We start from the raw sequence: 14645 nt of genomic DNA on the forward strand, positions 1-14645 counted from the left end.
ACTACCTCTAACATAGACATCTTCATACAATTACACCAACCCACACTACAAATCTACAACTACCTCTAACTTAGACATCTTCATACAATTACACCAACCCACACTACAAATCTACAACTACCTCTAACATAGACATCTTCATACAATTACACCAACCCACACTACAAATCTACAACTACCCCTAACATAGACGTCTTCATACAATTACACCAACCCACACTACAAATCTACAACTACCCCTAACATAGACGTCTTCATACAATTACACCAACCCACACTACAAATCTACAACTACCTCTAACTTAGACATCTTCATACAATTACACCAACCCACACTACAAATCTACAACTACCTCTAACTTAGACATCTTCATACAATTACACCAACCCACACTACAAATCTACAACTACCTCTAACTTAGACATCTTCATACAATTACACCAACCCACACTACAAATCTACAACTACCTCTAACATAGACGTCTTCATACAATTACACCAACCCACACTACAAATCTACAACTACCCCTAACATAGACGTCTTCATACAATTACACCAACCCACACTACAAATCTACAACTACCTCTAACATAGACGTCTTCATACAATTACACCAACCCACACTACAAATCTACAACTACCTCTAACTTAGACATCTTCATACAATTACACCAACCCACACTACAAATCTACAACTACCTCTAACATAGACATCTTCATACAATTACACCAACCCACACTACAAATCTACAACTACCTCTAACATAGACATCTTCATACAATTACACCAACCCACACTACAAATCTACAACTACCTCTAACAAAGATATCTTCATACAATTACACCAACCCACACTACAAATCTACAACTACCTCTAACATAGACATCTTCATACAATTACACCAACCCACACTACAAATCTACAACTACCTCTAACTTAGACATCTTCATACAATTACACCAACCCACACTACAAATCTACAACTACCTCTAACATAGACATCTTCATACAATTACACCAACCCACACTACAAATCTACAACTACCTCTAACATAGACATCTTCATACAATTACACCAACCCACACTACAAATCTACAACTACCTCTAACATAGACATCTTCATACAATTACACCAACCCACACTACAAATCTACAACTACCTCTAACTTAGACATCTTCATACAATTACACCAACCCACACTACAAATCTACAACTACCTCTAACATAGACATCTTCATACAATTACACCAACCCACACTACAAATCTACAACTACCTCTAACATAGACATCTTCATACAATTACACCAACCCACACTACAAATCTACAACTACCTCTAACATAGACGTCTTCGTACAATTACACCAACCCACACTACAAATCTACAACTACCTCTAACATAGACGTCTTCATACAATTACACCAACCCACACTACAAATCTACAACTACCTCTAACATAGACGTCTTCGTACAATTACACCAACCCACACTACAAATCTACAACTACCTCTAACATAGACATCTTCATACAATTACACCAACCCACACTACAAATCTACAACTACCTCTAACATAGACGTCTTAATACAATTACACCAACCCACACTACAAATCAAGAACTACCTCTAACATAGACGTCTTCGTACAATTACACCAACCCACACTACAAATCTACAACTACCCCTAACATAGACGTCTTCGTACAATTACACCAACCCACACTACAAATCTACAACTACCTCTAACAAAGATATCTTCATACAATTACACCAACCCACACGACAAATCTACAACTACCTCTAACATAGACGTCTTCGTACAATTACACCAACCCACACTACAAATCTACAACTACCTCTAACATAGACGTCTTCATACAATTACACCAACCCACACTACAAATCTACAACTACCTCTAACATAGACGTCTTCATACAATTACACCAACCCACACTACAAATCTACAACTACCTCTAACATAGACATCTTCATACAATTACACCAACCCACACTACAAATCTACAACTACCTCTAACTTAGACATCTTCATACAATTACACCAACCCACACTACAAATCTACAACTACCTCTAACATAGACATCTTCATACAATTACACCAACCCACACTACAAATCTACAACTACCTCTAACATAGACATCTTCATACAATTACACCAACCCACACTACAAATCTACAACTACCTCTAACATAGACATCTTCATACAATTACACCAACCCACACTACAAATCTACAACTACCTCTAACATAGACATCTTCATACAATTACACCAACCCACACTACAAATCTACAACTACCTCTAACATAGACATCTTCATACAATTACACCAACCCACACTACAAATCTACAACTACCTCTAACATAGACATCTTCATACAATTACACCAACCCACACTACAAATCTACAACTACCTCTAACTTAGACATCTTCATACAATTACACCAACCCACACTACAAATCTACAACTACCTCTTACATAGCCATCTTCATACAATTACACCAACCCACACTACAAATCTACAACTACCTCTAACATAGACATCTTCATACAATTACACCAACCCACACTACAAATCTACAACTACCTCTAACATAGACGTCTTCGTACAATTACACCAACCCACACTACAAATCTACAACTACCTCTAACATAGACGTCTTCATACAATTACACCAACCCACACTACAAATCTACAACTACCTCTAACATAGACGTCTTCGTACAATTACACCAACCCACACTACAAATCTACAACTACCTCTAACATAGACATCTTCATACAATTACACCAACCCACACTACAAATCTACAACTACCTCTAACATAGACGTCTTCATACAATTACACCAACCCACACTACAAATCAAGAACTACCTCTAACATAGACGTCTTCGTACAATTACACCAACCCACACTACAAATCTACAACTACCTCTAACATAGACGTCTTCATACAATTACACCAACCCACACTACAAATCTACAACTACCTCTAACATAGACATCTTCATACAATTACACCAACCCACACTACAAATCTACAACTACCTCTAACAAAGATATCTTCATACAATTACACCAACCCACACTACAAATCTACAACTACCTCTAACATAGACATCTTCACACAATTACACCAACCCACACCACAAATCAACAACTACCTCTAACATAGACATCTTCATACAATTACACCAACCCACACTACAAATCTACAACTACCTCTAACATAGACATCTTCATACAATTACACCAACCCACACTACAAATCTACAACTACCTCTAACATAGACATCTTCATACAATTACACCAACCCACACTACAAATCTACAACTACCTCTAACAAAGATATCTTCATACAATTACACCAACCCACACTACAAATCTACAACTACCTCTAACATAGACATCTTCATACAATTACACCAACCCACACTACAAATCTACAACTACCTCTAACATAGACATCTTCATACAATTACACCAACCCACACTACAAATCTACAACTACCTCTAACATAGACATCTTCATACAATTACACCAACCCACACTACAAATCTACAACTACCTCTAACAAAGATATCTTCATACAATTACACCAACCCACACTACAAATCTACAACTACCTCTAACATAGACATCTTCATACAATTACACCAACCCACACTACAAATCTACAACTACCTCTAACATAGACATCTTCATACAATTACACCAACCCACACGACAAATCTACAACTACCTCTAACATAGACATCTTCATACAATTACACCAACCCACACTACAAATCTACAACTACCTCTAACATAGACATCTTCATACAATTACACCAACCCACACTACAAATCTACAACTACCTCTAACATAGACGTCTTCGTACAATTACACCAACCCACACTACAAATCTACAACTACCTCTAACATAGACATCTTCATACAATTACACCAACCCACACTACAAATCTACAACTACCTCTAACATAGACATCTTCATACAATTACACCAACCCACACTACAAATCTACAACTACCTCTAACATAGACGTCTTCATACAATTACACCAACCCACACTACAAATCTACAACTACCTCTAACATAGATATCTTCATACAATTACACCAACCCACACTACAAATCTACAACTACCTCTAACATAGACATCTTCATACAATTACACCAACCCACACTACAAATCTACAACTACCTCTAACATAGACATCTTCATACAATTACACCAACCCACACTACAAATCTCCAACTACCTCTAACATAGACATCTTCATACAATTACACCAACCCACACTACAAATCTACAACTACCTCTAACATAGACATCTTCATACAATTACACCAACCCACACTACAAATCTACAACTACCTCTAACATAGACATCTTCATACAATTACACCAACCCACACTACAAATCTACAACTACCTCTAACATAGACATCTTCATACAATTACACCAACCCACACTACAAATCTACAACTACCTCTAACATAGACATCTTCATACAATTACACCAACCCACACTACAAATCTACAACTACCTCTAACATAGACATCTTCACACAATTACACCAACCCACACTACAAATCTACAACTACCTGTAACATAGCCATCTTCATATCATATGTACCGCGACGCGACCCTCCCTTTATATATGGGATCGTTTCTCTATTGTTATTATTACACGAAATGAAATTAATGGGATTCTTTGTTATTGTTCGGGTACAATAATCAAAGAGGGAATGTCGCTGCTTTCCGTTGAAATCATTGGAATTTATTGTGTTGATATCGGTGCCGGTCCGTTATAGGTGCCGGTCCGTTATAGGTGCCGGTCCGTTACAGGTGCCGGTCCGTTACAGGTGCCGGTCCGTTACAGGTGCCGGTCCGTTACAGGTGCCGGTCCGTTACAGGTGCCGGTCCGTTACAGGTGCCGGTCCGTTACAGGTGCCGGTCCGTTACAGGTGCCGGTCCGTTACAGGTGCCGGTCCGTTACAGGTGCCGGTCCGTTACAGGTGCCGGTCCGTTACAGGTGCCGGTCCGTTACAGGTGCCGGTCCGTTACAGGTGCCGGTCCGTTATAGGTGCCGGTCCGTTATAGGTGCCGGTCCGTTATAGGTGCCGGTCCGTTATAGGTGCTGGTCCGTTATACAGTCACATGAAAAGGTAAGTACACCCCATGTAAAGTTTTGACTTTTTCAACATATTTCAACATACAGCTATTTGATCTTCATTTCAACAATATTGACAGATAAAGGTGATATAATATAACAAATATCATGAAACATTTACATTTTGTAGTCTATTGTATAATTTAAATAAACATGAATGCAAATTTCGCATGTGGAAAAAGTAAGTACACCCTTGGCTCTAATAGGTGGTATTGCCCCCTTTGGCAGAAACAACCTCAAGTAGGCGTTTCTTATAACTGTCTACCAGCCTCTGACATCGACTGGGAGAAATTTTTGCCCACTCCTCCATGCAGAATTCGTTCAGCTGTGCGATGTTTGAGGGGTTTCTTGCATGCACAGCTCGTTTCAAATTCCCCCACAACATCTCGATGGGATTTAGATCCGGGCTTTGACTTGGCCATTCCAGAACCCTCCATTTATTTCTTTTCAGCCATTCCTTGGTGGATTTACTGGTGTGTTTAGGGTCATTGTCATGTTGCAAGGTCCACCTTCGGTTGAGCTTCAACTTTCCAACAGATGGCCTCACATTATCCTCAAGCACCCTCTGGTACAATGAAGAATTCATAGTGGATTCTATGATGGTGAGCTGCCCAGGCCCTGATGCAGCAAAGCTGCCCCAAACCATAATATTTCCACCACCATGCTTTACAGTTGGTATCAGGTTCTTGTGGTCAAATGCTGTCTTTGGTTTTCGCCAAACATGTCTTCAGGTACTGTGTCCAAATAGCTCTACCTTTGACTCATCTGTCCAGAGCACATTGTTCCAGAAGTGCTGGTCTTTGCCTAGGTGTTCATTGGCAAACTTTAGTCTCGCCCTGATGTTCTTTCTGGACAGCAAAGATTTCCTCCTGGCACACCTCCCATGTAGATCAAATTTGTGCAGCCTCTTTCTAATGGTAGACTCGTGCACTTTGACATCAACAGTGGCAAGAGCTACCTGTAGGTCCCGTGATCACATTCTGGGGTTCTTCGAGACTTCTTTCAGCATCTTGCGGTCTGCTCTCGGGCTGAACTTGCTGGGGCGGCCAGGCCTGAACAAGTTGGCAGTTGTTTGGAATCGTCTCCACTTGTAGATGGTCTTCCAGACAGTCGAATGATTGATTTCAAATTGTTTGGAGATCTTTTTAAATCCCTTCCCAGACCCGTAGGCATCTACAACCTTCTTTCTGAAGGCCTCAGAGAGCTCTTTTGATCTAGGCATGGTGAGGCCACACACTTCAACAACAAAGAGCAAACCAAACTAAATGTCTGAGGTTTAAAGAAGACGGGTTCCTCCAAGATCCTCTCTAACGATGTTCTAAACATTTGCACCCGAGCTGGTGAACCTGATTCTAATTTTAGGTATTTGAAGTAGTGATAAATGTAGGGGTGTACTTACTTTTTCCACATGCAAAATTTGCATTTATGTTTATTTAAATTATAGAATGGACTACAAAATGTAAATGTTTCATGATATTTGTTATATTATATCACCTTTATCCATCAATATTGTTGAAATGAAGATCAAATAGCTGTATGTTGAAATATGTTGAAAAAGTCAAAACTTTACATGGGGTGTACTTACTTTTTCACGTGACTGTAGATGCTGGTCCGTTATAGGTGCCGGTCCGTTATAGGTGCCGGTCCGTTATAGGTGCCGGTCCGTTATAGGTGCCGGGCCGTTATAGGTGCCGGGTCGTTACAGGTGCCGGGCCGTTACAGGTGCCGGGCCGTTACAGGTGCCGGTCCGTTGTAGGTGCCGGGCCGTTGTAGGTGCAGGGCCGTTGTAGGTGCAGGTCCGTTATAGGTGCCGGTCCGTTATAGGTGCCGGGCCGTTATAGGTGCCGGGCCGTTATAGGTGCCGGGCCGTTATAGGTGCCGGGCCGTTATAGGTGCCGGGCCGTTATAGGTGCCGGGCCGTTATAGGTGCCGGGCCGTTATAGGTGCCGGGCCGTTATAGGTGCCGGGCCGTTATAGGTGCCGGGCCGTTATAGGTGCCGGGCCGTTATAGCTGCCGGGCCGTTATAGGTGCCGGGCCGTTATAGGTGCCGGTCCGTTATAGGTGCAGGTCCGTTATAGGTGCCGGTCCGTTATAGGTGCCGGTCCGTTATAGGTGCCGGTCCGATATAGGTGCCGGTTCGTTATAGGTGCCGGTCCGTTATAGGTGCCGGTCCGTTATAGGTGCCGGTCCGTTATAGGTGCCGGTCCGTTATAGGTGCCGGGCCGTTATAGGTGCCGGGCCGTTATAGGTGCCGGGCCGTTATAGGTGCCGGGCCGTTATAGGTGCCGGGCCGTTATAGGTGCCGGGCCGTTATAGGTGCCGGGCCGTTATAGGTGCTGGGCCGTTATAGGTGCTGGTTTGTTATAGGTGCTGGACTGTTATAGGTGCCGGGCCGTTATAGGTGCTGGACTGGACATTTATGAACAATTTGGTGATTCAATGGAGTCTCGATGTGGAACTTTAACGATGCATTTTGTGGCTTTTTCATTCATGTTCGTAATGAAAACGATCGAGAATGAAAGGATTTTAAAGGCTTCAAGACTTTACTCTATGGTAGTTTGAAGTGCATCATTTTGTACACATTTGACGGGGCTATCAGTTGTTTTTATTGTGCCATCCCTACATATGGAGTACTGTGGTACTCCATGATTATTAAATATACACATTACGTTTTACTCTGTAGGATCCATTCCCCATATGTTTGCCATGATATTAATGAATGTGGCAATTTATTGAATGACCTATCCTCATACATTCCCATAATGCCATAAATTGATCTTGAATGTGACAGTAATATTTTCTTTACCTTTATTCTCACAGTCATGGTTGCAGGATGGCCGCCTTTTAATGGCTGCAGCGCTTTCGACAAGTAAATAAAAGGGTCTTTGTTGCAGCAGTCTATTAAAGTACGTTCTGAAACAGATACAAAACCAACAGAGGGCAATATATACTCATTTTCAACACCACATGCCAATGATGATCAATTCAAACCTGCAATTATCAGCACAAATCTGATAAATATGGCCAAGCTTTAATTATTTTGGTCTATGAGATACCATCTCCCTCTTGGCCTGCTGTAATGGGCATGGTGGAGTAATCTGCAACAGGGGGCGTTTTTTTTTTGTTTTTTTTAACAGGGCCTGTTTGACTATATACATTCCAGGGTGTGGATCACTTTGGACTCTAAAATTGCTCATATCTAAAGAGGATCAAAGGGAGGGAGAGGTCGGATGAAAGGGATGGGAGGCTCTCGGGATAATGGGATGGAAGAGGGAGGATGAAAGGGATGGGAGGCTCTCGGGATAATGGGATGGAAGAGGGAGGATGAAAGGGATGGGAGGCTCTCGGGATAATGGGATGGAAGAGGGAGGATGAAAGGGATGGGAGGATCTCGGGATGGAAGAGGGAGGATGAAAGGGATGGGAGGCTCTCGGGATAATGGGATGGAAGAGGGAGGATGAAAGGGATGGGAGGCTCTCGGGATAATGGGATGAGAGAGGGAGGATGAAAGGGATGGGAGGCTCTCGGGATAATGGGATGGAAGAGGGAGGATGAAAGGGATGGGAGGCTCTCGGGATAATGGGATGGAAGAGGGAGGATGAAAGGGATGGGAGGCTCTCGGGATAATGGGATGGGAGAGGGAGGATGAAAGGGATGGGAGGCTCTCGGGATAATGGGATGGGAGAGGGAGGATGAAAGGGATGGGAGGCTCTCGGTATAATGGGATGGGAGAGGGAGGATGAAAGGGATGTGAGGCTCTCTGGATAATGGGATGGGAGAGGGAGGATGAAAGGGATGGGAGGCTCTCGGGATAATGGGATGGGAGAGGGAGGATGAAAGGGATGTGAGGCTCTCGGGATAATGGGATGGGAGAGGGAGGATGAAAGGGATGGGAGGCTCTCGGTATAATGGGATGGGAGAGGGAGGATGAAAGGAATGGGATGGGAGATGAAGGATGAAAGGGATGGGATGGGAGAGGGAGGATGAAAGGGATGGGAGGCTCTCGGGATAATGGGATGGGAGAGGGAGGATGAAAGGGATGGGAGGCTCTCGGGATAATGGGATGGGAGAGGGAGGATGAAAGGAATGGGAGGCTCTCGGTATAATGGGATGGGAGAGGGAGGATGAAAGGGATGGGAGGCTTTCGGGATAATGGGATGAAAAGTGAGAGATAGAAGATGAAAGGATGAAAATTTGCACATATAAATGTTTTACTCTTCATTTGTAAAAACATGAGATCAGGGCCATTTTCTATACATAGTTGAGGCTCATGGAAGAGCACTCAACGAATCAAGGGACATAGCAGACAAAAACAAGATGCAAAACACAAATGCATGGGGTGGACAAAATGGACATAGAGGATGCAAGGTGTGGACAATAAGGATACAGGAGGAAACTCCAAGAAGGGAAAACCGAAAAATAGGAATAAGGAGGATTGGGGTGAGGTGGAAGGTGTTAACGACATGGTTTTAGAAAAGAATAACGGGTATAGAAAGATCTGTTTTTGGAATGGGGATGCACTGAAATAGTGGTGAGCAACTGTTTTGAAGACATGGACAGAGTATTGAGATTGAAGAGAATGTGGAAGTCGGTCCCACAGGTGTGGAAAAAAAGAGGAACAAATAAGAGGACGTGAACAGTGATCCTGGATTTAGGTAGTTTTCTGAACACAGTGATCCTGGACACAGTCCACCATCTACCCCCTTTTGGTGAAACTACCGACATCCAGGATCACTGCTTACCGATACTCATTTATTACTCTTTTTTCCCACCTGTAGAACCAACCTCCACAACCTTTTAAATTGCATTCTTCCCTCCAGTTCTTCAAGAAAGCTGTTCACCACCATCTCACGTCGTGTCAAATCCAAAACCTTGAACTTTTCTATCTCCTTAACCACCCTCCTCTCCCCCTCCTACCCCCTCCCTCACCCCAATCCCTCCTCCTTCAAAATTTCCAGTTTCCCCTCCCGAGAGCTTCCTTCTCTATCCATGTTGTCCACCCCATGTATCCTCTCCTGCCTCCAACCTCTCCCCACACTCATATTATTTGTCTGCCTCCCCCCATCTTGGCATTTGGCTCTGTTGTTTGTGTTTTCCCCCTTGTTCTACTGTTCCTTTTGACTTGTTGCGTCCTGATCCATTCAGTGTACCTGTACTAGCTTTTTCATTGGCATTGACTGCGTAGAAAGATAAATAACTAAATAAAACCCCTTTTCTGGCACTCTGCTAGAACAGGAGTCTACAGCCTAATTAGACTTGCCTAAGGATCAAAACTAGAACCAAAGACCTTTGAGGAAAGGATCCAACCGTAATATTATACTTTCATCCGATCTCCCGACAAGTGCAGCAAACTTAGCACCGTTTGCAGATTCCTACAAATCCCTGCACAATAAGAATGACTCCGTGCGGTGCATATATCAACACAAGTTCCTCTCACCTCGGAGACTGTTTTTACGCACCGTTTCTCTCTGGATCCTGTTCGAGAGGTCGATTAGCTCCCAGTCCAGTCGGCATGAAGCTGGAAATGACCTTCGGGCCGGCAGTGGCACCATTTTCTCTTTTGCTCCCTTTGGGAAACTGTTCCTGCTTTGTCACACCTCGAGAAATGTGTGTTCCATCTTGCAAATGCAAAACAGAGGGGGGAGAAGAATTTGCGGAATCAAAAGCAGCAACAAGCTCTGGGCCAGGTAATCTAGGCTTTTTACTTTGAGGGTTTCTAAAAGGTACAGCTTCAGAGGTGTGTGTTCCAAGTATGCTGCTCTTCATGGTGTTGCTTCCAGCAGATTCCAAGTGAGAAGTGCCATCCTCTGGTGAAAATACTTCCAAACACAAATCGTCTTCCAAATCAAATGGCTCATCCATAGGGCTGCTTGGCCTACTTGGAGAGCCCTGTTTTGCCACTTTATTGGCACAGCTATCCTGACATTTCGGTTTCATGGCCACATTAGCTGGAGACGTTGTAGCTCTCGGAGCTTCCGATATGAAGGTGGTGGTGGCGGAGGGGGGCCTGGAAGAAAAGACCTGCTCCGAAGTTCCCTCGGAGACATGTGGAGAAACAACTGGAAGATCATCTTTTGGGAAATCCTCATCAAGGGAATCATCATCAAGGGAATCCTGCATGCTTTCTAAAAAAAAGAAAAGAGAATGGGTAAACACTTTACACTCTAAATGTTTATACACAAGTCACATACACACGAGAGCAAGTCAATAAATTACGACACTTTTCATTCCAGCAACACGTGTGATGATACGTACGTTGGCACTCCTGCATTGTGTGCTCATTGGACGATAATCTATGGTTGCAGTTGGACAACTCTGAATCACTGATGGCGGCACCATTGGAAAGTTGGACTGACGAGGAATGGGCAGTTATTCCTTTTATATAGGCGCAAGGGCATGAGTGGAATTGAAATTTACAAAAATGAGGGTACAGTATGGGGTATCAGGCCTGGACAGAAGAAATGTTTACAAGTGGACATAAAATCTTGGCAAAGGCAGAAAAAGTGCGCATGAGGAACAGCATGCTGAAAAACCATAGGAGGCCACGTCAGCTCAAAACAGCCTCCATGTGGACAGACTTATCTGTAGTGATGACAGTAGATGAGACTGCCAATGAAAATGTCATCAGTCACGGTACAGTGCACGTGATTGTCCATGACAAATCAAATATCGAAAAGTGTCGTGCAGTTGGGTGACCTAAATGCTCGCAGACGCCCACAAGGCCCAACATTTGGAAACCGGTGCAGGCCTGATACCCCATACTGTACCCTCATTTTTGTAAATTTCAAAGTAAATTGGGCAATTTTGTAAATTGGGTATTCCAATACAAACCTGAATCAAAGAGACAAAGCATCTTGTGGGAGCATCTAACATGTCTTGTAAAGAGGTCTATGGTCCAGTGAGCTGTTTGTCAAAATCATGTCCATGGTGTTCTGGGACATGGATAGTCCTCTTTTGGGTTCATTTCAAGAACAGACTGTGACTTGTGCAACTTCCTGTGACAAACTCCACCAATTGCGAAATGAGATTTGGATACGTCCCAGTCTACTTCTGCAACAGGACAATGCCAGAAGTCAGATCACCCACATGACAGGACGCACCATCACCAAACTCAAAAGGGAGGTTTTCTCCACATCGAGCGCACAAACTATAACTTACCCCATCCGACTACCACCTGAAATTAGCAAGGTGGCTCAACAGAAAAAAAATCAAAAAAATCAAAGGATTGTTACACGCTGACCAAAAGTGTAATACACAAAAATCGAAGGATTGTTACATGCTGACCAAAAGTGTAATACACAAAAATCGAAGGATTGTTATGCCCTGGCCAAAAGTGTAATACACAAAAATTGAAGGATTGTTGCACGTTGGCCAAAAGTGTAATACACAAAAATTGAAGGATTGTTACACGCTGACCAAAAGTGTAATACACAAAAATTGAAGGATTGTTACACGCTGACCAAAAGTGTAAAACACAAAAATCGAAGGATTGTTACATGCTGGCCAAATGTGTGATACATAAAAATCGAAGGATTGTTACACGCTGACCAAAAGTGTGATACATAAAAATCGAAGGATTGTTACACGCTGACCAAAAGTGTAATACACAAAAATTGAAGGATTGTTACACGCTGACCAAAAGTGTAAAACACAAAAATCGAAGGATTGTTACACGCTGGCCAAAAGTGTAAAACACAAAAATTGAAGGATTTCTTACACGCTGACCAAAAGTGGAAAACACAAAAATGGAAGGATTGTTACGTGTTGGCCAAAAGTGTGAAACATAAAAATTGAAGGATTGTTACGCGCTGGCCAAAAGTGCAATACACAAAAATCAAAGGATTCTTACGCCCTGCCAAAAGTGCAATACACAAAAATTGAAGGATTGTTGCACATTGGCCAAAAGTGTGATACATAAAAATCGAAGGATTGTTATGCGCTGGCCAAAAGTGTAATACACAAAAATGGAAGGATTGTTACTCGCTGGCCAAAAGTGTAATACACAAAAATCAAAGGATTCTTACGCCCTGCCAAAAGTGTAATACACAAAAATTGAAGGATTGTTGCACGTTGGTCAAAAGTGTGATCCATAAAAATGGAAGGGTTGTTACGCGCTGGCCAAAAGTGTAATACACAAAAATCGAAGGATTGTTACGTGCTGGCCAAAAGTGTAATACACAAAAATCGAAGGATTGTTACGTGCTGGCCAAAAGTGTAATTCAGAAAAATGGAAGGATTGTTACACGCCGGCCAAAAGTGTAATACACAAAAATCAAAGGATTGTTATGCCCCGGCCAAAAGTGTAATACACAAAAAAATCAAAGGATTGTTACGCCCTGCCAAAAGTGTAATACACAAAAATTGAAGGATTGTTGCACGTTGGCCAAAAGTGTGATACATAAAAATCGAAGGATTGTTACGCGCTGGCCAAAAGTGTAACACAAAAATCGAAGGATTGTTACGTGCTGGCCAAAACTTTAATACACAAAAATCGAAGGATTGTTACATGCTGGCCAAAAGTGTAATTCAGAAAAATGGAAGGATTGTTACACACGGGCCAAAAGTGTAATACACAAAAATCAAAGGATTGTTACGCCCAAGCCAAAAGTGTAATACACAAAAATCAAAGGATTGTTCCACCCCAGCCAAAAGTGTAATACACAAAAATCAAAGGATTGTTACGCCCCGGCCAAAGGTGTAATACACAAAAATGGAAGGATTGTTTGGCCAAAAGTGTAATTTTCTCTCCTTATTAGTCCCCAACCGGTGTACACCGGAGGGGACTATATGTTTGCAGTCACTCTGTCCATCTGTCCGTCAGTCTGTCCGTCGGTGCGTCCGTCAGTGCGTCCGTCAGTGCGTCCGTCAGTGCGTCCGTCAGTGCGTCTGTCAGTGCGTCTGTCAGTGCGTCTGTCAGTGCGTCTGTCAGTCCGTCCGTCTGTCTGTCCCACAAAGAACAGTTTTCCGGACTTTTTTTCTAAACTCTTAATGCTAATGATTTCAATCTTGGTGCATGGTTTCCTCACGATAAGTTACAGATCAAGTTCGAATTTCACGACGTTTCGATCATTTTTGACAAAGTTATGGCACTTTGAACTTTGGTAATTTCCCCAACAGTTTTCCGGACGACAGACTGCCGGTAGGGGACATGTATTGCAGCGCGATACTCAGAATGCTTGTTAGTCTCCTACCGGTGTACACCGGAGGGGACTATAGGTTTGCACGCCGTCAGTCAGTCTGTCAGTCTGTCTGTCTGTCAGTCCGTCCGTCCGTCCGTCCGTCACGCAAAGAACAGTTTTCCGGACTTTTCTTCTAAACTCTTAATGGTAATGATTTCAAACTTGGCACATGGTCTCCTCATGATAAGTTACAGATCAAGTTCGAATTTCACGACGTTTCAATCATTTTTGACAAAGTTATGGCACTTTGA

General features: G+C 42.7%; 1 protein-coding gene across 3 annotated transcripts in view; it reads right to left on the bottom strand.

Moving 5' to 3' along the window:
* Positions 1-14645, bottom strand: part of RMI1 (RecQ mediated genome instability 1) — a 102117-nt gene that overhangs the window by 25029 nt on the left and 62443 nt on the right. For all 3 annotated transcript variants that reach the window (XM_068119492.2, XM_078779546.1, XM_068119491.2), the window contains 2 exons: positions 10675-11340; positions 8022-8128 (listed from right to left, as the gene is read on the bottom strand). In XM_068119492.2, the coding sequence (XP_067975593.2) occupies positions 8022-8128; positions 10675-11340 (773 nt within the window). The remainder of the gene's footprint in view (positions 1-8021; positions 8129-10674; positions 11341-14645) is intronic.

Source organism: Myxine glutinosa, chromosome 6, assembly GCF_964187855.1.
Source record: "Myxine glutinosa chromosome 6, kmMyxGlut1.1, whole genome shotgun sequence".
In the NCBI taxonomy this organism is placed as follows: Eukaryota; Metazoa; Chordata; class Myxini; order Myxiniformes; family Myxinidae; genus Myxine; species Myxine glutinosa.